The 25,042-nt window shown below is 36.0% G+C and overlaps 2 protein-coding genes and 1 long non-coding RNA gene across 4 annotated transcripts in view; 2 read left to right on the forward strand and 1 right to left on the reverse strand.

Moving 5' to 3' along the window:
* The window catches only part of LOC130104159 (uncharacterized), a 217,174-nt gene that overhangs the window by 11,234 nt on the left and 180,898 nt on the right, over window positions 1-25,042 (forward strand). The window lies entirely within an intron of this gene.
* On the forward strand, window positions 1,672-15,009 carry pltp (phospholipid transfer protein). Of its 2 annotated transcripts, none has more exons than XM_056270585.1 (16): window positions 1,672-1,773; window positions 5,383-5,506; window positions 5,596-5,695; window positions 6,162-6,287; window positions 7,711-7,866; window positions 8,013-8,076; window positions 8,228-8,291; window positions 8,374-8,465; window positions 12,881-13,057; window positions 13,141-13,200; window positions 13,289-13,453; window positions 13,538-13,605; window positions 13,683-13,725; window positions 13,815-13,878; window positions 14,453-14,529; window positions 14,619-15,009. In XM_056270585.1, the coding sequence occupies exons 2-16, from the start codon at window positions 5,398-5,400 to the stop codon at window positions 14,712-14,714; spliced, it is 1,461 nt and encodes a 486-aa protein (XP_056126560.1). In that variant the 5' UTR covers window positions 1,672-1,773; window positions 5,383-5,397; the 3' UTR covers window positions 14,715-15,009. The 2 variants fall into 2 exon arrangements, with proteins under 2 accessions (XP_056126560.1, XP_056126559.1); XM_056270584.1 differs by lacking the exon at window positions 1,672-1,773 and adding an exon at window positions 4,434-4,562.
* Window positions 16,399-24,640, reverse strand: ctsa (cathepsin A). Its single transcript, XM_056270591.1, has 15 exons — window positions 24,518-24,640; window positions 24,113-24,273; window positions 23,891-24,002; window positions 23,748-23,798; window positions 23,228-23,314; window positions 22,966-23,121; window positions 22,772-22,863; window positions 21,519-21,603; window positions 21,337-21,428; window positions 21,169-21,247; window positions 20,056-20,204; window positions 19,907-19,982; window positions 19,737-19,826; window positions 18,079-18,180; window positions 16,399-16,497 (listed from the first exon to the last, which is right to left on the reverse strand). The coding sequence occupies exons 2-15, from the start codon at window positions 24,271-24,273 to the stop codon at window positions 16,414-16,416; spliced, it is 1,416 nt and encodes a 471-aa protein (XP_056126566.1). The 5' UTR covers window positions 24,518-24,640; the 3' UTR covers window positions 16,399-16,413.

Below are 25,042 nucleotides of genomic sequence, written 5' to 3' on the forward strand. Positions count from 1 at the left end.
ATCCAATCATAAACAGATATTTAAGTCCCAAATTGATCATAAAGTCATAACACGTAGTAGGCTACCTTAACACCTCCCCTGTCATCATTATATTGCAGTTACACTTTTAATATTTATGTGTTGTACACTCATGAAACAACAAAGTGAAACCTAAAGATGTGCTTGACTTTTAAAAATTAAAATCTACAAAAGGCTAAAGGCTGTTTAAATAATTGTTTTCTTGTCAATGTTTGCTTTTGAACTCTACCACTGTTACACTTTTGGACATTAGGCTTATGCATCATACTATATGTCATTTGAACTATATTTGTAAATTGCACAGCATGAATTTGGCTCATATTTGTACATCATGTAATTTGCACTACAATTGATGATGTGCACTACTGCCCTTTGTGTCATATTTGCCATTTGCACTTGATCTACAGTATATATATATATTTTTTCAACTTAAATTGAATTAAACTGACTTAAAAAATGTGTTGAATCTTGTATAACTTATAATTGAAAAAAAATAGCTTAACTTATTTCGATGAATTAAAGCAATTTAAAAACATATGTTGTCAACTTATTGATCATATAATTTTTTACAATGTACAGTTTACATTTCTCATTTAATTTTATAGTTTTATAATTTATATATAATCTAATATTTAATTACATTTTATTTTAATTAGTAAAAGTATTTTTTTAATAGTTTTAGTAAATAATAACGCTAACTGCAAAAAATATTGTTGGTTCAACTTAAAAAAGTAACCTGGTTGCCTTCAAATTTTAAGTTCATTGACATAATTTTTTTTGAGTTGATACAATGAAGGAGTTTGATTGAATTAACAGAAACTCAAAATATTATGTTATCTGAACCACATAAATTATCTAAGTTGATATTACAAAAGAAAAAATGTTGTGATGATAAATCATGAAAATATATATTTTTTACAGTGTACTGTATGTACTCAAATCATTATGTAATGCTTTCCTGACATCAATGCCCTGCACGTCAAGCCATTAATCAGGGCCGGAGGTCTACAGAAGTTCTGCGAGGCCACTGAGGGATTTCTGGTCTTTGGTGGGAGTGAAACCAGCTCAAATGTTGTCGAGTCTAAACTTGTGCTGCTCATCCGCCTGGTACAACCCCCTCTTTTCAAACAGGTTTAAACCTATAACTATAAAAAAGAAAGTTTTCACCCCATAATTGGTGGCCAAAAACATTTTCTGAACTTGATTCTCCAAAGTGAGCTCCACCTTGGCCCTCTGTGGTTTTAAGTGGAACCCATTTCTTGGATCATGTGATTCTATGAAGCCTTGCAACATGGGCTTCTCAGAAGTCATGAACTAATTAAAGGTTTAGTCTCCAAAAATTAAAGGGCAGACTGCTGGAATCTGTTTAATGCAGGCTGGAGCCATCGCTCCACTGTTACCTAGAAATAATAAACTTATAAACGCAGCAAATTTGCAGTTTTTAGAAAATGAAACAAAATTCAGTTATTTGTTGCATGTTAATCTTTGACAAATGTTTTCTTTGCACATCCTCATGCTGATGATTATTTGCCACAACAAGGTCATATGTCATGAGGCAAAGAGAAACACCCTTTCCCGAAATGCTTACTGACTCCCTATATAAACTGGGAACATAGTGAACCCAGACTTAAAGAGGGAGGGATGCGAGAGGATTTAAACACTGATGATTTCCAGACTGCAAGAAAATATCGGATTATTCTAAGAGTTTATATCTGAGAGACACTAAAGTTACCCAGCCTGTATTTCCACACCGCTGTAAGTATTCTACTATTGTGAAAGGCACTACAAAGGTATTTGGGGAGGGAAATATGGGAATAAGCTGCAATGCTTGCACAAAATGTGTTCAAAGTTTATGGTTTCACTTTGTGCCATGAGTCAAAAGAGAACTAATGCCTTCCCAGCACAAATGGAGGTAGGTTTATGTTTCTTTAAGGCTAATTTGGAAATTTGCACTGTTCGTGGTTATCGGACATCACCTGTTCCCTGGATTTAGAACATTAGAAGCTTTTTACATTAATGTTTAATATGATTTATAGTGTCCTACATGAAATGGTTCCGAAATTTAGAAAAAATCTGCATGTCAAAGAAGTACAATATCAATTATCTTCATATTTTATTTTAACCATTTAAATTATGGCTCAATGCTAGTTAGTTTAAATAGCTGCGGTACATTTTATATTATATTGTTTTGCCTTTTGACCCAAATTCTCGTTAGTTATTAAATGAATTATTTAAAAGAATAAAATTATACATCGATATTACATGAATCATTATATTTGTACCATAATATACATTTATTTATTTAAAATGATTTAAAAGTACAATTTAAAATTAAATACACAGTTGTAGTGCCAATGTGAACAAAACTGTTTTATAAAACTGTCACCGTCCCACAGGTGGGACGTTTGCCATTATATTTTTAAAACAATAATATCTTAGCAAAAACCTTAAGTAATATTGACAAACTATATATAATTTGAAAGCTTACCATCTCTAGTTTCCATATTTGGTGACTGAGTTTCAAAATAAATTAAAGAGGAGCCGTAACTTATCAATTTGCAACAAGAATATTTTCATACTCCTGAGGCGTGTTCAGACCTTTATTTTGAAAAATACATGAAAAATCATGAAAAAATGGTAGAAACCTCAGTTTGTTTTCATGCCAAGAGTTCAAAAGATAGCATCCATTCAATTATTTTAGAAAAAAAGGTCTGAAAATGTTTTAAATATAAAGAAAAAATATATAAATTCACCATTTGTGATGTGGCAGCGAGCTATGACGCATATGCGTGTTCTTTGTATGTGTTTCTTAGAGGTTGAATTCATATCAAAATCTGCCAAACTTCCCATACTACTTCTAAATAGGATGTCTACTTCATAAATTGTATGAAAATTGTGGAAATAATGGTTCAGATCACGCAAAACGCATATGCAAATGGAGGCGCCCTTATATGGGCAGTAATGGAGTCTGGTTGTCATCTAGTGAAAAAGTTTGGTACTGCGCCCAAACAAAATCTTACTGAAAGCTCATTTTTTGAGATATCAACCTAAAATTTTAAACACAACTTGTTCAGATTTTTGGCTTTGATTTTTCTGCAGTTTTAGAGTAGCCCAGGTTTTGAAAATATATATTTTATATAAAATATGAATAATAAATTTTTTTACATTGTACCTACATTTCCATAAACTCAAACTTCTATAACTTTTTTTCTGTTTCACTTTCTTAATTCATTTCACTTCTACAAAAATCTGTCTTCTTTAAAACAAGACCAATCTTACGTCTATATTCCAAAGCATTCTTGAATTACAACCATTTAAGTTCGAAATGTGCATTTTCATGTCTATTAAAAAAAATGGGGGTGACACTTAAAGGGTTAACACATATCTTGAATGTAAAGTTGGTGTCTATTTTACTTGTGTAACATTGTTTTTCTTATTATGTTTGGGGTATGACCTGAAGAAGCAATCTTGTGTTTGTGAACTATAGTAACTCCACTCTCTTCACAAAGCAAACCCGAAAACACTTGTGAGGAACATTCCAAAACCTAAACGATTCCCACTAACATGGAATAAATAGTTTATTCCTTAATTTACTACAACTTGATATATGTTTCACAAAGAACATGTTCATCCTTCCTGAAATGTAAAGACTTCTGGCCTCATTGAGCATAATTTTGTGTCAAAGGTCACCTATCGGTATTGCACACGGACAATGTGTTTGCTGGAATCAAGGAGTAATTGCCTTTGGATGCTTAAAAAGCTCCTAAGCCCATGCAGGGTTTTATACAAAATGAATGAGGCACTTGTAAAATCTTTCTGCCTGCCTGAGACCATCTTCTTTGAAGCGGGATAAATCAGCTAGACCCTGGGGTCAATGACCCTAAAAAGCCCATTTGTGTGACGGTTTGTTTTGGTCCTGTTTGTTCCTGCGTGGGTGACTATAGACACAGCTGCCTCCAGCGACAGACGCACACATGCGACCTCCAAGAGAGCGACCTCATTCAAGCTGTTCTCTATCATGCTGGTTATTTATCACACTTTTAATTTTGACCATATACATTTAGTAATTTAAACAAACCATTAACTCATTCCACACCTTTCGAGCATATGCACATGAATGAAAAGCAACAACCCAGATCACCTTAACCAATTTGCCAAAACCCTCTCAAAACACTTAAGGAACTGCATAGCAACACCCTGGCAACCACCCAGAACTCCACAGCAACCAGCCAGAATTCTCACAATTGATTAGCAACAACCAAATACACTTTAGCAATCACACAATCCCTTAGAACACCCTCACCGCCTCTCTCTCTCTCCCCTCACTGCCTGTCTCTCTGTCTCTCTCTCTCTCTCTCTCTCTCTCCCTCTCTCCCCTCACTGCCTGTCTCTCTCTACCTCTGCTGTCCATTCAGACGAGGCAAACAGTCTCTCCTCCTCTGCACTATACGCAGACAAACACTCTTCACACACACTGCTACAGAAACAAGAGCAGAAAGACCTGGACTTCTTTGGCTGGATATTTTCTTACATACGCTTGAAAGGCAAGATCATTCTCTCATTTGCTTTGCTGTCTCTGTATATTTAGCTGTCAGCGCCCATTTTCCTGTTGCCGCACTGGAGAAGCTCTTTGGTGCAGGACTGTGCTTGGAAAGAGACAGACCTGCCTGTATAAAGCTGCAAGACTATATCTCTTGATAGTAACTCTGATGTGATCTTTAATAACTAATTAATGAGGAGGGACTTTCATAGCAAGAGTTTTAAATTTTAAGTGAACTGTTTTTTTTAGTTAATTTATATTTTGTCAAATATTATTTCAATTTAAGTTGTAGTATTTATACTTTTAAAATCTTAAATCGTACAGAGCTCTAGTTGTACCACCTGTGACCTGACTGCTGCAGATTCATTTCAGCAATGATAGTGTTGACATAAACATATCTGAGAACATGAACAGCTCCGGTTAACATTACGGTTACAACATGGCGTGAACGCAGCATATAAGCTCATTAATTTGGTTCAGAAGGAACTGTAAACATCGTCTGCTGTTTGTTTGTGGCGCTCAGTGACTGTCTCTACAACTCTGCATTGCCTAATCAAATGCGCTGATGACGTATAATGTCTGCGCGAGCAGGTAGGACATCATATTAGATGAACGTTTTTTGGTCCTGAGACTTCCACCGAATATGTTTTAATTTTTTAGACCACTTCTATTGTTGATTGCTATCAGGATGTGAAGCGAGTTTCAACCAGTTGGCAAAAAAGTGTTTATAAAAACCAATAGCCTACCCTTAACCATTTTTGATGATGCTGGTTGATCCTAGCTCTCGGTTTCCTCTTGATCACTTCGTTATTGTTGTTTTTCAGGTCTACTGAGGAATCATGGGACTGCTGAAAGTCTCTGTTATCTTTCTTCTTTCACTCGTCACGATGACTTTAGCACAGCCGCCTGGATGCAAGATCCGCATCACTGACAGAGGACTGGAGATGTGTAAGATATAGTCCAGTATTCAGACTTAAAATGCAACTATAGTTTCTCATATATTAGTCTATAATGGCCTCTGTTTGACGTCTTTACAGTGAAAGCCGAGACAAGGAATTTCGTGGAAGGAGAGTTGAGTAACATCACCATGCCAGAAATGCGCGGTTCCGAGGGCCGCTTCCAATACACCATTAAAGAGTATGTTAAAATTTTATCGAACTGATTTCCACTTTCATAGTCATGACTCATGCTCATCCGGCGCCCTCATGTGGTCATTCACACACAAAGACCATGAGGAAGCAAATGCACATTAAGTATTAGAGTTGTGCACTTTTCAGAAATGAAAAAAGCAGCGGTGTAACTCCAGGGGTCAGAAAGTAAGAGTCCTGCCATTTGTTTATTCCACCCATGAACTCAGCCAGCTGATTTCACCAATTAGTTCTATCTCCTGGCTGAAAAACTGTGCTAATTAGCAAATCCAGGTGATTTGAACAAAATACTGAGGAGGACTATACTTTCTGAACCTGGACTTTACACCTCTGGAAAAAAGAATGCCTTTTAAATACCAATTCAATTAGTGATTTTGAATTGAGGAAGCAAAGAGGATGCAGTATTGCAATTTGAATTAGAATGAAAGGAAGTATTTAAACTGATGTTTCTTTAGTGTGAAGGTCACGGAGCTGAACCTGACGTCTGACCTGCGCTTCCAGCCAGAGGTCGGGCTGCTGTTCGAGGTGCAGAACTCCTCCATCACCCTCAACTTCCAGAGACGCATCCTTTACTGGCTCTTGTGAGTCTGAAATGCATCTGTAGCAATCAAGCAGAAGACTTGAGGTTACAAGCAACAATACCCTTAAAGAAAAAACACTTCTTTTAAACTATAACTACAGTATAAAGTATACTTTCAGTCTACTTATTCTCAGAAATACACTGATAATTACACTTAAGTATACTTGACTCATGCTGACAGAAAAGTCTAAGTTGCCTATATTTGGCCTATCCTTGTACTTAATCTTTTGATCGAGACATATACTTAAAAGTATAATTAAGTACTCTATCCCCTGGTTTCACAGACAAGGCTTGAGTCTAGTCCCAGACTAAAATGCATGTTTGAGCTGTTTAAACTGAAACTTGCACTGATATATTTTAAAATATGTCAGCGCCATTGTTTTGTCTCCGGATGCACACCAGTAATGTTTGTTTCTAAGGCACGTTTATAAAAGCTACTTAAATGTCCTAATTGAACTAGGGTCTAATCCTGGTTTAATCTAAGCCCTGTCTGTGAAACCAGGCCTATACATATGATGTTAAGTTCAGTATAAAACTACTAAACTAGTAGTTTATTAAGAGTATACTTCAAACTAAAAAATGTGCTACATGTATTTAACTTGAAAACTATCAGTATACCCATATGTTTACTTTTATAGTTGCAGTAAAGCAAAAAACTAAACTAGTTGTGTACTCAGTTTACTTCTGTTACACTTAAAGTATACTTTTATACATTAAAAAGTGGGCCAAGTTAGTTCCTAGTAGGATTGGAATAGTACACTTACAATATATACTAGTACATTGATATTAGTATACTTACTACATAAAGTATACTTAAAAATATACTTGAACTTTAACTTGAAGTATATTTATTTTTTGTAAGGGACTTTTATACATGAAGGATGCATTAAATTGATCAAAAGTGACATTAAGGATATTTATAATTTATTCAAAGAATCCTGAAAGAAACGTATTACGAGTTGTACAAAAATATGAAGCAGCAGCACAACTGTTTTCAACATTGATAATAATCATAAATGTTTCTTGAGCAGCAAATCATCATATTATAGTGATTTCTGAAGGATCATGTGACACTGAAGACTGGAGTAATGATGCTGAAAATGCAGCTTTGATCACAGGAAAAAATTACATCTTAAAATATATTTACATAAAAAACAGTTATTTTAAATTGAAATAATATTTCACAATATTACTGTTTTTACTGTATTTTTTATCAAATAAATTCAGCCTTGGTGAACAGAAGAGACTTCTTTTAATGTAAATGAAAACTAACAGGCATGCACTAAAAGCTATAATGCTTTGATTCTTTCTATTGAGTGAGAACTGGATATCATACATGGTGTGTAGAGCCGTTTGATGTAGTTTAAAACCTCCACTATTATAAGTCTCTCACTACAGCAGGTCTTCCCCTTTCTCTCCATTAGTTATGATGAGGGAGCCATCAACGCCTCAGCTGAAGGTGTCAACATCTTCACAGTCCTCCATCTGAGCAAAGACGAGGAGGGCCGTCTCAAGATCTCCAACATCACCTGTGATGCGTCCATCGCCAAGATGAGGGCCAAATTTAGCGGGACCCTTGGGTACGTGACTGTTGAACTTTGAGCATGTCTACAGCAAGTGACACATGACTTGATTAATTTAACTTTTTTGTCAATGAAATAATTTTTTTTGCTCAGCATTTTGCATTATATGGCATATTCTCATGTGCCTCAAAATATTCTCACAGGAGGGTTTATGACTTTATCGGAACGTTCCTGACTACAGGAATGCGCTTCATCCTAAATAAACAGGTTTGTTTGCTTTTTTTCAGTAAGGAATAGGAGACGCGTGTCATGGTGCTTGCATATCATTGCCCACCCCAAAGAAAGATTAACTTTAATAGCATTAGAATTAATTTGAACACATTTTAATAGAAATGAACTGCATATATGTCTCTGTCAGATTTGTCCTGCCTTGAATCATGCTGCACTAGTTTTGGTCAACCAGCTGCTGGAAACAATCCCAGGTTAGAGAACATGTTGATCATCTTAAAACTGTTGTGATATATTTATCTGGCAGAAATGTGTTTACCTGAATGTGTTTCTCAGTGCGCACGGAGGTGGACAATTACGTGGGCATCGACTACTCTCTGCTGAGTGACCCTGTGGTGACAGAATCAAGCCTTGATATGGATTTTAGGGTGAGTGACAGATGCAAGTGGTGTTCACTGCAGAGCCAATTGATGTCCTGCTCTGGATGGAATGGGTGGAGCTTGACTTAGTCCAGCCCCGCCTCTGTGGAACTAATGGGTGGGGCCTGACCTTCAAGCCCCACCCGTTACATCCAGAGAGGGGGAGCTGAACATCAAGCTCCACCCATTGACTCTGGAGTAATGCATATACTGTTCAAAGCAGGGGCGATTCTAGGATTTTTTCAACTGGGGGGCACAAGAGGGGCCACAATTATTACAGAGGGGCCATTCGGGTTCTGTTGTCTTACACGTCTTACTGGGTTACAGTAGGTTAAATCATAACAAGGAAACTTTACGTGTGATTCATGTCATCGCGACATACTGTAACACATTATACAGGCTTAATAATTACAACTTTAGCACTGATATAGCAAGACTTTTTCTTTTAGTTGTCCTCTTTTAGACAGATATGTTTTTCTTGCTGTGTAAATTTGTTTAAATTCTTAAATAACAAAAATGCGGGGATTATGAAATCATACAAGCCCCGCATATTTTGCGTGGAAATCGGCAATTTATACGGCAAAAGTGCGGCGTATTTGAAAAAATGCCCCCGCATAAATATGCAGACTTTGGCTGATTATGCATTGAATCATGCAATCGCATAATGGCGTTTTTCTGGAGGGACTGAAAGGTGATGTTCATAATAATAAATTCTAGATGGAATAGCAATTGGCATTTTACAGCACCCAATTTTGAGAACATGCCATGATAGCTTACAGCAACCTATTTTTGTGAAATCATAATCGAAATAAAAAAATATTGCAGGACTTGGGACTTTCGGACAACTGTGGACATCTATACTTTATTTTTATGAAATAAAGATATTTTATGATATTTACAATATTTCAGTTAAACAACACTTGAACAATAACTTTTATCTTAACGTTACTTCTTAACAGTTGGACAAAAAAAAAGTGTTCAATGAGTAGTATACAGAATACATCTAGCCTACAGTAAATTTATACAACAGATATTTTATAAAAAATATATCAATAAAACCTAAATCAATGTATTCGGTATTGGACATCAATTTAACATTGACATTAGATGTTGAATTTACATTGAATTTTGGTCACCCGACGTCGCAACTAAAATTTAACCAAATATCAACGTTTTATGACGTTGTGTGCCTGCTGGGAATAATCTGTTATGTCTCATTTAACAGACGCTTTTATCCAAAGCAACAAGTAGGAGAGCATTTAACACACACTCGACACAATCAGGCGCGACGAGGTCCTTTCGGGTTCTGTTTTACACGTCTTACTGCGTTACAGTAGGTTAAATCATAACAAGGAAACTTTACGTTTGATTCATGTCATGGCGACATACTGTAACACATTATACTTACAGTGTGTGTAAAAAAAAAAGATGTAATCGTCCTCTGCTTTTTTTCTGGGGTGCATGCATGGAATACATTAGACGGCCAAACTGCAACTAAACGAACATGAAAATTCGCAAGAGCAACAAGAGATTTGAAGCTCATGGCAGACGCGCCCAATAGATGCTTCGCGCTGTGATTGGCTGAATGTTAGTTCACTCAAGTCTAAGTAACAAATCAGAGAACACGGGCGGAAATATTGGCGCTGAGTCAAAAAAAGAAAGAAAAAGAAATAGAAAAAACTCTAGCTCGCTATTCTTGGTCCTCGTTGAGAAGCAGGAATCATGAATTATTCTACTACAAACTGAAAGATTATGATTTGAATTTTTGAGTGACAGACAAGTAGAAGGGTGGGGGCACACTGGGGGGCCAATCAGTTTTCAGGAGGGGCCAGTGCCCCCATGGCCCCTCCCCTGTCTACGCCACTGGTTCAAAGGTTTGGGGTCAGCTAAGGTCAGTTTACATTCATCAAAGAATCCTGAACCTGTTTCCACAAAAATATGAAGCATCACAACTCTTTTCAACATTGATAATAATCAGAAATGTTTCTTGAGCAGCAAATCAGCATATTAGAATGATTTCTGAAGGATATATTTCAAAATATGCAAAACATATATATTGAAAATATAAATGTTAAACTTGATTTTTGAAAAATGTACTTTATAATATTTCCCAAAAAATGTAACATATATTTTCAAAGTAAATATTATAAGTAATATATATTTATTTAATTCATTCTGCATCCACTCCAAATTTATTTTAAGACTGAAAATTTATTTTCTTAATAATAATAATAATAATTCATCACATTTATATAGCGCTTTTCTGGACACTCAAAGCGCTTCACATAGAAGGGGGAATCTCCTCAACCACCACCAATGTGCAGCATCCACCTGGATGATGCGACGGCAGCCATAGTGCGCCAGAACGCTCACCACACACCAGCTTACTGGTGGAGAGGAGACAGAGTGATCAAGCCAATTGGTATATATACATATATATATATGGGGATGATTAGGAGGCCATGATGGACAGAGGCCACTGGGCAAATTTGGCCAGGATGCCGGGGTTACACCCCTACTCTTTCGAAAGACATCCTGGGATTTTTTGTGACCACAGAGAGTCAGGACCTCGGTTTAACGTCTCATCCGAAGGACGGTGCTCAATTGACAGTATAGTGTCCCCGTCACTATACTGGGGCGTTAGGACCCTCACAGACCACAGGGTGAGCGCCCCCTGCTGGCCGCACTAACACCTCTTCCAGCAGCAACCTGGTTTTCTCAGAAGGTCTCCCATCCAGGTACTAACCAGGCTCAGCCCTGCTTAGCTTCAGTGGGCAACCAGTCTTGGGCTACAGCAGTGTTTCTCAAACTTTTTCTGCCATTCCCCACTTTGAAGGTAGGGAAGGGTTCGTGCCCCACCTGTCCTCATGCAATCGCCCCAACAAAATGTTAATAAACTAAGCTTTAAGTTAAAATGTATTTTATTAACATGACATTTTAAAAACATAAACATGTCAGTAGATAAAAATAATAATGCAATTGTGTTTGTATTTTGCCTCTGATAACATCAAATTCAGAAACGGAGAAAATAAAAGTGTGGACTAAATGTGCTTTGCTTTATTTTGTCACTTCGCAAACTGCATCCAAAAAGAACAAACAAAATTGAAAAAGAATAGGCCTAATAAAAATCTCAGGGTTTTTCCTGGCTCAAAACGAGGCAGAGGTGGTAAAATCAAAATAATGTAGGCCTACGTATTTTAGGTATTTTTATAATAATAATTGTATTTTGTATTTTTCGAAGACTATCATATAAGCTACTGTGTTTCCCACAGTATTTTGTGTGTGGTGTGGACCTCTGCACCCCTGGGGGGGTCCGCGGGCATGCTCCCCGGAAGAAAAGTTTGTACGTTTTAAAGATAAATTCATAAATCTGGTGCACTTTGAAAGTTCAAAATTAAGTGATTAACTAATTTAGTGTCTGCAATGAGCCTGTTTTTTAGTAGGCTACACATATTTTCTGAACCAGAAAATCGCCGCTCACCGCTTGACATCACAACTATTCAGTGTTTTCAACCACATAATGTTTATTTTAGGTTTTAGACATTTAAATTCACATAAGTAAGTTATTAAAAAAGCAATACATTTAGAGTTTGTCAAATACACACTAATGTCTATGGAAGCGGGAATAATAATAATTTCCATTACAATTAGATGACACGTATTATTCATATCAAATAGCCTACACATCGTGTAAGTAAATTTCAAGTTTACTCTATGCTTCTCTCAGTTCACCAGCCACTTACTTTCATACTTTCATTTCGGGAGAAGTGGATAAATTGACGTTTGTTAAATCCAACAGATCCGATTCTCTAAAATCCGGCATAAACTAACGCCCATCGCGTATAGCTCAACTAAGGTGTTTAAACAACAAAACACATCCACTTGCTCATATTTGACAATCTGAATATCAGATATTTCCTGCTATAGCCAACACATTTGTGAAATAAAAGCAGATAATTAGTCATTCAGCATGGCTGCGGTGTGACAAGCAATGACGCTTCACCATGGAAACCATAAAGGGATACGATCTAAATAACGGGCGCCTCTAAAAACTTTTAAACTTACGCGTGAAAAGGTTAAGTAAGGCTTCCATTTAAATGTGTCGTTGTTTTGTTGTTGAAAACAGAGTAGATTTTTTTCCTCAAGTGAATGCAATACGCTTACGTACATTTGTAACTACATTGTTAAGTTTGAAAGATATATTTTCTCAAGCCGTGCTGTTTACAACATATATTTAGTATACATTTTACATATATTTTGGCCAGAATATATAATATAATATAAAAAAATATATATAATTAGGGGTGTAAAATCGATTCATTGCAATTAATCACATCTTACATAAAAGTTTGTGTTTATATAATATATATATATATATACACACAAAGTTTTTTAATGTATTTCTCTCCTTTTCTTCTGCACAGGGCATGTTTTACTCCCTTAAGAATGAGAATGACACCCTGGTGAACTACGCTGTGAATCCCGTAGTGAGAGAGTATAATCGTATGGTCTATCTCTCTCTCTCCGAGTACTTCTTCGACAGCGGCCTCTTCTCTTACTTCAAAGGTGGCCTGTTCCAAACACGGATCGCAAACGAACGAGTAAGACACCATCTAATACGCTTCAAAGGCACGAGACAAAAATAAGACAACTATTAAAACAACTATTATTCGACTCATTTCAGATGCCAAAGGACTTAGAATTGCTCCTCAGGACCACCTACTTGGGGACAATGATGATGCTGGTGAGCAACATTAGATCGTCAACATGCAGGAACCGCACAGCAAAGCCTCGGCCTTCACTTATTCTCTGTGTTTGTTCTGTCCTATCAGAACCCGGCGCTGATGGATCAGCCTCTGTCACTGGAGATCGAGGTCACCTCTCCTCCTCGGTCCACGATCAAGACCTCTGGTGCCAATGTGGCCGTCACCTCGATGGTTAAAGTGTTGGTTCTCCCGGCAGGAAAACCACCAGTACAGCTCAGCATCATGACCATGGTGAGAACTATAACATACACAATGCAATAATTAGTTTTATGATGAAGGGATGCAATAAATGCACCAAATTTGTCCTTGTTTTAGGAAGGTAAATTCAATGCCAAAGTGTCAATGAAGGACAAGCGCTTGACTATCCATTTAGATCTGAGAAGGTAAATATAATGCACAAACATTGAACGTGTTTGACCACCTATTTAACATTGATTTTGAACTGAGAATCTGTTTTCAGGTTTAAAATATACTCCAATCAGTCTGCTCTGGAGTCTCTAGCTGTAAGTTCCCTCAATGTTTCGATTACACTTTGAAAACCCCTTATAATAAAAAAAATGGACAGCAAATGTAATGAAGATCTTTCCTTCAGCTTATTCCACTGCAAGGTCCCCTGAAGACGATGCTGCAGATATCTGTGGTGCCTCTTATTAACAGTGAGTCAAACTATGTGTATATATTTAATGATCATTTTTTAATGCTTTGAAAGAAGTCTCTTCTGCTCACCAAGGCTGAATTTATTTGATCAAAAAAAGACAGTAAAAACCGTAATATTGTAAAATATTATAACAATTCAAAATTAGTGTTTTCTATTTGAATATATGTTCAAATGTAATTTATTCCTGCATGTGATCAAAGCTGAATTTTCAGCATCATTACTCCAGTCTTCAGTGTCACATGATCCTTCAGAAATCACTCTAATATGCTGAGTTGCTGCTTAAGAAACATTTATGATTATTATCAAGATTGAAAACAACTGCTTCAGTTTTTTTTAAGGAAACGGTGATACATTTTTTTAATTTTATTTTTTTGAAAGAAATCTTTATACATTATAAATGTCTTTAATGTCACATTTGATCAATTTAACACATTCTTGCTGAAAAAAACGTATTCGTTTATTTAAAACAAAACAACTGTTGGTATTGATCCCAAGTGGGATCAGAGATATTTGCTTAATATACGTATTTGAAAAGATTTATCTAAATGGTTCATCCTGTGTTTTCATGTAAGATTACATTAAGCGAGGTGTGCAGATCCCTCTTCCTGACGGGTTAGACTTCATTGAAGAAGTGGTCGAGTATCACAATGTAAGTTAAAGGGACACTTTTACTATTTTAAGTTTAAGCTATAGACGATAATACATGTTCAGCTGTATCCTCTTACTTTGATTTGACAGGGCTACATCATCGTGGGAGCAAACCTACACTTCAGAACAAGTCTGCGAGAACTAATCGAGAACAAGCTGTCGGCTCACACAAACAACACAGTTTAAGACGAGAGAAGAGCTCTTCTAACATTAATGCATTCATGCACAGATATTAAATTATGGAGCAATAAATGGAGGTTTTAAAAGAAGAGCACTAACCTCCAAGCCGAAGCATGATGTTTGTTAACTGTACAGAACATTTGATCCTCAAGACCTGCTATAATTAGTCAACATGAACTTGAAATTAACCTTATTTACTCTCTGAATACATATTCCTGGTGTTATTGTGTATAATTTGTCAATGCACATCACTCCTAAGAGAAAGTCTGACTTTATTTTCAGCTGACATGATGCAAGGCAATGCAAAAAAAAATTCTAATGTCTTTTATTGCCATAATTTAATGCTAGTCTAATGAAAATTTGCAGTGTCTATTTATGAGTGCAAATAATCTAGCTTATTGGCAAAGGCTGACCATTGCTTACATATTACCTTTAGCACAAATAGCATAATACTTCTATTTACACTTTGTGCAAACAGTATCTATCACTATTTGCTCTGTGTAAATACCATCTAACATTTTTACTTTTAGTGTAAATAGCTGTTGCATAAACATTACACCAATATAAGCAAATAAGAATGTTTACAAAAAAAATAAGGGATACATACAGTAGAGATGCTTTTTAGGATTAACTGGGTGCCGGTGGGGTTTCGATCCTCTGCAAACTCAAATTAAACTCTGACTCTGTTCTGATATGAAATGCCCACTATACCATCCAATTAATCAGTGCGTTAAAATCAAGTCTTCTTCCACCTTTCAGAAATAAATGGGTTGCAAATGCAAGTTCATGTTGACTTTAATGGTTTTGCATAAGTGTCTGAAACCCCCAGACATGTTCAACTGCTATACTGTGTGCTTAGGTGGATGAAACAAAATGTATTTGTACTTTAAGTTGAATTTTATGATTTTTTGTACAAGTTTTATCTTATATTGACTGTTTAATATGAGATTGGTTTGCCTTCCTCATCATTTGTGAACGAAATTACTGTACCTCTTTATATATAAAAAAAAAAAAATGACATTAAAAATCAGGAAGTATCCCTGATCTCAAACCTTGTTTAATTCATTATTGAAATGAAACTGGTTTTACGCACCATTTTCTACAATAAAAAGATCAAACTAAAAATCATAGAAAATGGATCTTTAATGAAAAAAAAAAAACTGAGGGAAAGAAGAAATAAGGCACAAATATTATTCCCTTATGAGCACAAAAGTACCACAGATCATATAATCATTTTTAAAATAATCAAATGAGGACATTGAGACCTTAAAAGACAAATATAATATGTGCAATGATTAAAAAAAAGCTACAGTTTCATGTTTAATGGAGAAGAGGACATAAGCTAAAATTGTGCAATAAACAGTGAGCATCCACTCACCGAAGATAAACATTGGATTGAATTTAAATTTGTAAACGCTCATAAAAATCAACCATAATCACACTTTATCAAAGATCAATAGTCGCATATAGATGATGTCTTCACACCGTGATTCCCTCAAACGCCTACATCGAGACATGTGCAGTCAGCATGGTTTAATCTTGATAACAAGGATGGCAACTAAACTACATAAAACAAAGAAAATTTCATCAGTTTTGAACAGAATACGGTCTCAGAAACAGTCAGTGGTCTGTCCATAGATCATAAACATTTTACCAGTGTGACAGTGCAAACTCAGATTTAAAGCGTGAAATCCCTGAGTGTGTTCTAGTAAGGTTGTTTGGTGATGAAGCGACTGAACATTGTGAAGGCCGCTATGGGTTTATCAGTGGGAACCATGTGACCCGAACCCTGTGGAGGACATAAATACATTTAAAAGAAAATTGACAAAATTCACATGCATAGTAAGTAAAACTAGTTTACGACGGAAGTGAATGCAGGCTCTATTCTGAACCATATGATGCTTAACCCTTTGATGCACAACATGGGTCTAAATAGACCCGACTGAGTTTTAATTTTCTATATCTTTGGAAGAAATGAATTTCATCATTCCAGGTATTCCTCAATAAACTTGTTTTAGATCATTACAAATCCTTATTTAAATTTTTCCTTTCTTACTTTTCGAATAAAAATCGTTTTTGTCACTACCCTTCTAATGCGCAACATGGGTCTAAAAAGACCCGCATTCTTGTTTCTTTGCTGAATATTTGAAAGAAATGTTTTTTTTTATCATTTATTAATCCAGGTATTCATTAAATATCTTGTTTTTGATTTCCACAAATCATTATATTTATTTTTCCTTTCTTACTTTATAAACAAACACGGTTTTTGTATTTCGACATCAATTTTACACACGGGTCAAAAATATTTATAAATAGTATAAATATATTTACTGCAGAAAACTATTCACCTGCCACACATTTCACAATTCAACACGGCTGCTTTTGTATATTTCATGCATGTAAGTTTTATTTAATACATTTTTTGTCACAGAAAATATTTGATATTTTGTGAAAGACATCTAGATATAGCCTAATATTTGAACGTTTAGGCTAAGGTTACCTTGACCTTGAAATCCATTACAAGTGCAAAAGTCAATACTATTAGCTAGCTGGGGGTCGACATATTCTATTTTATCTAATAGCTAGGTCAACAAAATAAAAAGTTGCAATAGAAAGTTATACACACACAAGTATATATTGTCGCTGTAGGGCAGACACCTTGTGTACCTCCATATTCATTTTTATTTGTGCTCATAAATCAATCCTATCGGTCACATAAGCCGTCGTGTGGTGGCGACTATGGCTGCTGTCGCATCATCCAGGTGGATGCTGCACATTTGTGGTGGGGAGATCCCCCTACAGTTGCACTACACTACAGTTCAATTTCAGTGTTATCGGTTATATGTGTTATGTGTAATAAAGTGGCCAATAAACATATTTCAAGTGTTACAGTAAATGTGTTGATCTAAACAACTGTGACATTGGCTATTTTAACAAAACGTTCTCTGTATTCTTTTGTTTTATCACGCTTGCATAGATGGGTCATTTTAGACCCATGTGTGTAAACTTGATGTATTAACAAAAAACCTATGAAATATTAAAATATGATTTTGTGATAATTGAAAACAAGATATTTTGAATATTCATAAATCATGAAATTTATAGATCATGAAATATTAAATGCTCAAATAAAGTGATTTCAAAAGGTGAAACAAAAAAATGCCAAACCATGCATGAAATAACATAGGAAATGAATACGGGTCTTTTTAGACCCATGTTGTGCATTAGAAGGGGTATCCATAGCTTGCGCATCAAAGGGTTAAAATGCTGTCTATGTATGGCATTGAGTTCCAGTTAATTCAGCTTTTCATTCGTACAGCGAAACCACAGATATTTGTGGATCGTGTGAGTTGCTTTATTGCAGTCTTACCTTCACTGTGAGGAAAGCAATGTTGGTGAACTCCTTGACGAAGCCGCCCACCTGCTGAGATTCACCATTGAAATAAACCCAAGATCTGCGCTGCACCTGGACCTGTTGGAGAAGATAAAGAGATTGTTTCTGCTCCGAAAGAAAGAAAAAAACCCCACATTTGCGCAATTATGTCTGACACATAATTGCACAAAAATGGCAAGAGCTTTTTCCAATGAAACTAAAACAGGCAAATAATAAAAATAAATAAAATAATATTTATGCATTTAAAATTGTAATATAATTAATTAAAATAATGTATTATTTAAATAAATGGATACATAAATAATGACAGTAATACAAATGCTACATTAATAAAATATTACGTAATAAATTGTTATTATACCCTATAATTCATATAAAATATATAAACAAAATATAAATATTATATTAATGGCATTTCAAATAAATTGGTATTATTGTGAAGGGGGTGGATTCTGGAATCCACTGCTGCTTCAATGTATATCTAATGAGTGATTATAATCAAGGTATTAATCAATATTTTCCCTTCTAAATATCAAATGAGTTGAATGACTTCTCTAGGCTTGTGCGATTTAACTTTGTTATAGAAGTTACCGTGATTACTGAAATGTTCCTTCATGTATTCTCTAATGTCTGTATTTGATATCTGACGCAGTAACAGTGCTTGCTCAAGTATCCCGGCTTCCAGAAATGAAATATGGAAAGATGTTTTGTTTGAGAAAGGTCTTCAACATGTGTTAAAACATATATCCGTTCTTCTAGCTCACCATGATGACTATAGGTCACAAGGGTCATTGGAACCAATAGTTTAAGTGACCATTTCTTACATAAAAGTGTCCCATCCTTGAGAGAAAGAACATATTATCTGAGAGGACTCTCCTGTTTATAGTCAGAGCCTGGCCAAATCCAACCTTGGAAAATCTGTGTGTCGGTGTGTGTGTGTTAAGGAACAACGGCATTATTGGAGATAGACTGAGTTGTTGTTCAGGACAGGCTGGCGTCCAGCAACCCAAATCTGCGACCTGGAAGGTCATGACGTGCCTAACTTCAGGGTGCGAGTGTCAGCCGCATAATCGATGGAGATATGCTTCAGTCTATCTGTATATGTGTGGAAAATTACTATGTTTATCTATTTCTTAGCCAATCAGAAGCATTCAACCTGAAGCAAGGACGTAGCTTAGACATTGGTGAAGGGTATAACTGCTGTGATCTGTGTCACTGAAAGCGGGGTTATGACCTACAAACTCCTGTGAGAGTCTTAAAGCTGACTTCTGCTGATGAAACTGCAAACTATCTTCAGTAAAACTTTCATTTATTATAAATCTGACTCCAGGTCTTCATTCTCATATCTGGTTCTGGGGCTTTGACTGTAAACCCCCTTACAATTGCATTTAAAATAAATAAATTAAATGAATAATAATTATTATTATTCCATTAACAAAATATATTATAATTAAAAATGAAATTCATAATAATAATAAAAACTACATAAATTATATCAAGTTTTAATCTTATTGGCTGGCTTTAGGCCATTTTTGGTCGTCAGGGTGCACAGATTTTTAGATTTGAAAAAAAATATCATTGAATGACCAGACGGAGTCGGAGACTAAAAGTAAGCAGGACACACGACTCCTCACCTCTTGCTGGAGAGACTCCACAAACCACTCGTCTCCTAGGAAATTGCAGGCCATGTCCACATCTCCATTATATACCAGCACACGGTATTTCTGTTGAAAAGATGTCATTGAAATCATCTGGTAGACACGGAAATATATGATTCATAAGCATTTATGTTCCCATCACTCACTAGTGCTCCAAGAAGCTTCAAGTACTGTTTCTTCACGTCCATGAACAGGCGGTTGTAGTTCAGATTGACTTCAGCACTGCAACAATTTCAAATTAAAGTCCTCGATCACAACATTTGCATTTTGCGTTATTAAAGTCCACTCAACGCACCTGCAGATGACCCAGTCCAAAGCATTGGGCGAGATGTGGAGGGCAGTCTTCACGAGCCGGTTGTTCAGGTACAGGGTTGATGGGGTAGAGTTGGTGCACGGAGGATCGAGACGCGTAGATTTAAACTGGGTGGCCACATCTCGCAATTTCTGATTCAACAAGAAGATTCATGTGGATTAACCCTCAAACACCATGAGCAGGCCCAGATATTTCTTCTTCCAAATACTTAAATTGATAGTTCACCCAAAAATGAAAATTCTGTCATCATTTACTCGCCCTTATGTTGTTCCAAACCTGTATGAATTTCGTTCTTCTGCTAAACACAAAGGAAGATATTTTGAAGAATATGGGTAACCAAACAGTTGATGGACCCCATTGACTTCCATAGTAGGAAAAAAAATACTATGGAAGTCAATGGGGTCCATCAACTGTTTGGTTACCCATATTCTTCAAAATATCTTCTTTTGTGTTTAGCAGAAGAACGAAATTCATACAGGTTTGGAACAACTTGAGGGCCAGTAAATGAATTTAAAAGGACCGTTCACCCAAAAATGAAGATGCTGTAATTTTTTACTGACTCATGTTGTTACAGTAGTATTAGTAGAGGTAGAGATTTTAATGCCATGTCAGCACCTGAGGCTTTTTTAATGGCAAAAGCCGAGTTACAAGATGCATATGAAAAAAAAATATATATACACATGTTTTACATTTACTGTAAATCCCATACACACTTTCACATCTTCAAACAGGAGTGCAGTGTTCGATAACGGGACACACGAGAACCAATGGTCTTTAACATTACTCGTGTCACAGTTTGATTACGCAAATGAAATAAGAGCTACAGCTAATAGGGAAATTTTTATTGTAAAGAATTGATCATCAAAATTGTTAAAGATGTTAAAAGAAATTCATACAAGTTTGAAATGACTGTAAAAATAAATACCGTAAGTAATAAATAAATACATACACACACTGTGTGTGTGTGTATTTATATATATATATATATATTTTATAATGACAGGAGGGTGTATTAGTAATTAACATGTGACAGTTTTCATTTTGAGTTTGACCCTTTGTGTTGTCTAACAGCAACCCACAAATCGGTTTCTGTACCTGGTTCTGTAATTTGGCCCATTGATGGTTGAGGAAGTGGTGGCCCAGGTCTCGGATCACAAATTGGTCATTTTCAAAGCTGAAATCAAAACACAGAACAAAATGACACTGCAACCTTTTTAAAAAACACATTCAGAGGAATGTCACATGTAACTGGTTCATGCTCACCTTAATCTCCCAGGAACACCTCCTGGACAGGTTGCATACAGGTTATAGATGTTGAGCCCTGACTCGTAGACTATGTGTTGAACTGTACTCACCTAAAGAGTTATAGAAAGAAAAGATGCTGTAAATAAAGAATATAGGACATCTTAATGCATCTCAATCCATTTGTAAACAGTTCAACTTACAGAATACGAGCAGTTCACATCCTGGCTATTGTAGAAGTTACACACTCCATCTTTGCAGCAAAACGTCTGCAGGTCATTCCACAAGCTAGACAAGAACAAATAAATAAAGACAAACACATACTAAAGATTAAAATACAAAACACACCAAACAAAAGTATGAGAAACAGTAATATTGACGCAGCCTTTACAGCAAGCATCAATATATAAAATTACAGTGCATGTTCAATAGAGCAACATGAGGGTTTCTGCAGGTTTCACAAAGTCAAATTTAAGAAAAAAAAAAACGTACAAAGGAAACGCAGAGTCTCAAATTTCCTTGCAAAGTAAATTAATTTATTCAAACTGAACAGTACTGAAGACAGCTTAGATGGATGCACAAAGCTGATTGGCTGTTGCATGTTGGTCTATTTTGTAGTCGTAATACAGCGAATTATATTTGGACTAGCGAAACAAGGAACTACAACACCACGCAATAAAAAAAAAATAAAAAAAAACATTCCAAAGCGCTGCGGGAGCATTACAATGAGATTTACATGGACGTAGGATAATTAAGAGCTGTTTAAAATGATCCAAGACCTAGAACACAATACTTAAGCAAATTTAAGACTTTTTAAGGCCTTAAATTGTGATTTTGAAATTTTAGACTTTTTTAGACTTAAAGTCGGCATGAAACGGAAGTTGAGATTGTCATTTTATCCTTGTTGTGACGTATATCCGAGTGAAACGGCTTCTGAAATTAGAAAACAAATGTAGGGCGGGGCTTGATTAGATCGTTGGAGGTTGGGTGTTGCAAACAAAATGGAGGCAGATTTGAATGCCAGTTTACATTCAGTTGTGGAGGATTTCTCTCCACCGGACTCCCCACCGTTACCCTCCCATGAAGGATTTTTTTATTGAGGAGCCTGGCGACGAGAAAGAGGACGAGCAGCTAAATTTTCAGGCAGGAATCAGCCCATATTTGTACGAGCAGATTCTCTGAGAGGCGGTGCACCGATGGCCGTACCCTTTCGCCATGGCACGTGACCGAAAGAGAAGAGAGGTCATTTCGAGGGGGGAGGGAAGGGTAATGTATTTGATTAAAGATTATAAGGGTACATGGATAAAAAAAAAAAATGAAGTGCACAGATAAATCATTTATAATAAACACTACAATATTACATTTAAAAAGAAGATTTGTCCAATTTGATTTCATGCCGACTTTAAGACCCCGCAGAAACCCTGGAAGAGTCATATTAGGTGAGAAAACACTGTACCTGGTACCAAGAAGCCCATGATAGTATGCAAAATACACCAATGAATTGTCATTTAGCTCATAGCTGGACAAGCCATTTCCAACCGCAATTCCCTACAAGACACAAATACACACGTCAAACAGAATCACATGGATCGAGACACTCAATGTCTCTATTGTTTATGGACAGGATGGTTATAATGAAGCCCGTTCAACCTTTAAATTGATGCTGCTGTCCTCCATGACGATCTCAGCCAGTGTGGGAATGTAAATGCCCCCGTAACTCTCGCCAGTCAGGAAAAACTCATTCTTGCTGAACTCAGGAAACAACTGGAAAAACGTTTTCAGGGCCAAGTAGTTGTTCATGGCCACCTGGAAAAGTCAGCGAGCACATGGTTACCATTTTAGTTTTTTTTTGTCCAGTGCAATCAAGCACTATCTGCTGTACTATGCAATGTGAATATGATTTGAATCATACCTCTGTGTCATTTGTTGAGTACTTCTTGTCATCCGAGTAGGAGAAGCCGACACCTGCTGGTGACTCCAGGTATAAGACATTTGCAATCTGGAAAAACACCCCATGTTTATCTATGTAGACTCATGACTTTCTAAAACATCCATCCAGGTTATAAAATGTCCAAACAAACTCTTCATTTAAAAATCACTGGACTACGTAAAAAGAAATGACGACACACCGCTGTTTCTTTATTTGGATGAACGCCGTCGTTTCTTTTTATGTAGTCTAATGACTTTTAAATAAAGAGTTTGTTTGCACACCCTTTATTTAATACAATAAAGCCAGTTTGCTATAGCCAAGCATATAAGAGCATAAGAGCATGTGACTGGATGAAGGAAGTGTCATAGTCCAGTTACCAAAAATGCTGCTTAAGATGAAAACTGGCCCTGTGACTTCCTCATTTCACATCATACAAATTACTCATTTGGCAATCCTGAAACACTTATCTAATTTAAAAATAAAATAAAAACAGAACCCATACCTTGTTCCAAGAATAAGGATTATATTCTAGAGTTGCTCCATCATCTTGTATCTGTAAAAAAAAAAAAAAATTACATATATAATAAAAAGCATGTGTCTTTTAAATAGTATAGTTATATAATGAAGTGCTGTGACTTCTCTCACCAGAAAAGGTCCGTGCTCTGTGAGCAAACCATCCATGGAACTGCATCCTGGTCCTCCGTTAAGCCACAGAACAACCGGACTATTGGCCGGATCCTTCTGAGATTCAACAAACCTGATCAAGTGGAGCAGAACACATTAACGCTGGACATTTACATATGGGAAATAAAAAAAATCTTCCTATGTCCATTTAAATGAAAGTGAAAATCAGCCAGTCCTACTGACCAGTAGTGGAGGTGCTTGTTGTCCGCTACATTGAAGTATCCAGAATAATGCTTGAAGCTGGGCTGTTTTGAAAGTCCAGGCAAAAATTTGATTTCATCTGCATCTGGAGCTCCAGAAACCTCCAGCACCCCCAGCAGCAAACACACCAACACAAGATGCATCTGAAACACAGCAACACTTACTGACCTAACCTCACAATAAATTAAACATCACCAATTATAACAATCTGAAGCAAAAGTGTAACCAAAAACCAAAGGGAAAGCTGTATAACCTTTTATGTAACTAACCAGGAAATTAAGTGTTTATCCTATATGACGGTGATAATCAAAACAGAAAAAATTAGGCACGTGCTATTTAGGAAAAGACATATTAAAATTATCCATAGTGTTATTATTTCAGTCTTACCTTTCCAGGTGTGGGAACAAAAATGTGAACCGACCAGTGAAGTGTTTAAGTAGACCCAAAATTCATGTGACTTCAACTTTCCCGTGATGAAGTCACATGATGGTTTTCTTCTTCTTCTTATGTTTTTATTAGCGGTTGGCAAACCAGCTTATTCGGTGCTTTACCGCCACCTACTGAACGGGAGTGTGGATCAGAAGTTTTGGCAGAATGTAGGGGGAAAAAAATATAAAAAATCTCATAATTAGCAATAACCTTTATACTCGCTCCATCAGACCCGCTTCTTTAAAAAATGTCATTACCTGTATATGTATTTTCCTCAATGATGTTCCGAGGGTATGATGGTTTTCGTCCACCGTTTCAAAATAAAAGTGTATACTAAAACGCACAAATAAACCGTAAACTGTCTTATATATAAATATCTTTATATATATATATATATATATATATATATATATATATATATATATATATATATATATATTACTATTGAGGTCAGTATTGGACCTTGGGTACCTTGTACAAATG

This window comes from Rhinichthys klamathensis, unplaced genomic scaffold, assembly GCF_029890125.1.
Source record: "Rhinichthys klamathensis goyatoka isolate OS25496 unplaced genomic scaffold, OSU_Roscu_1.1 h1tg000303l_1, whole genome shotgun sequence".
Lineage (NCBI taxonomy): Eukaryota > Metazoa > Chordata > Actinopteri > Cypriniformes > Leuciscidae > Rhinichthys > Rhinichthys klamathensis.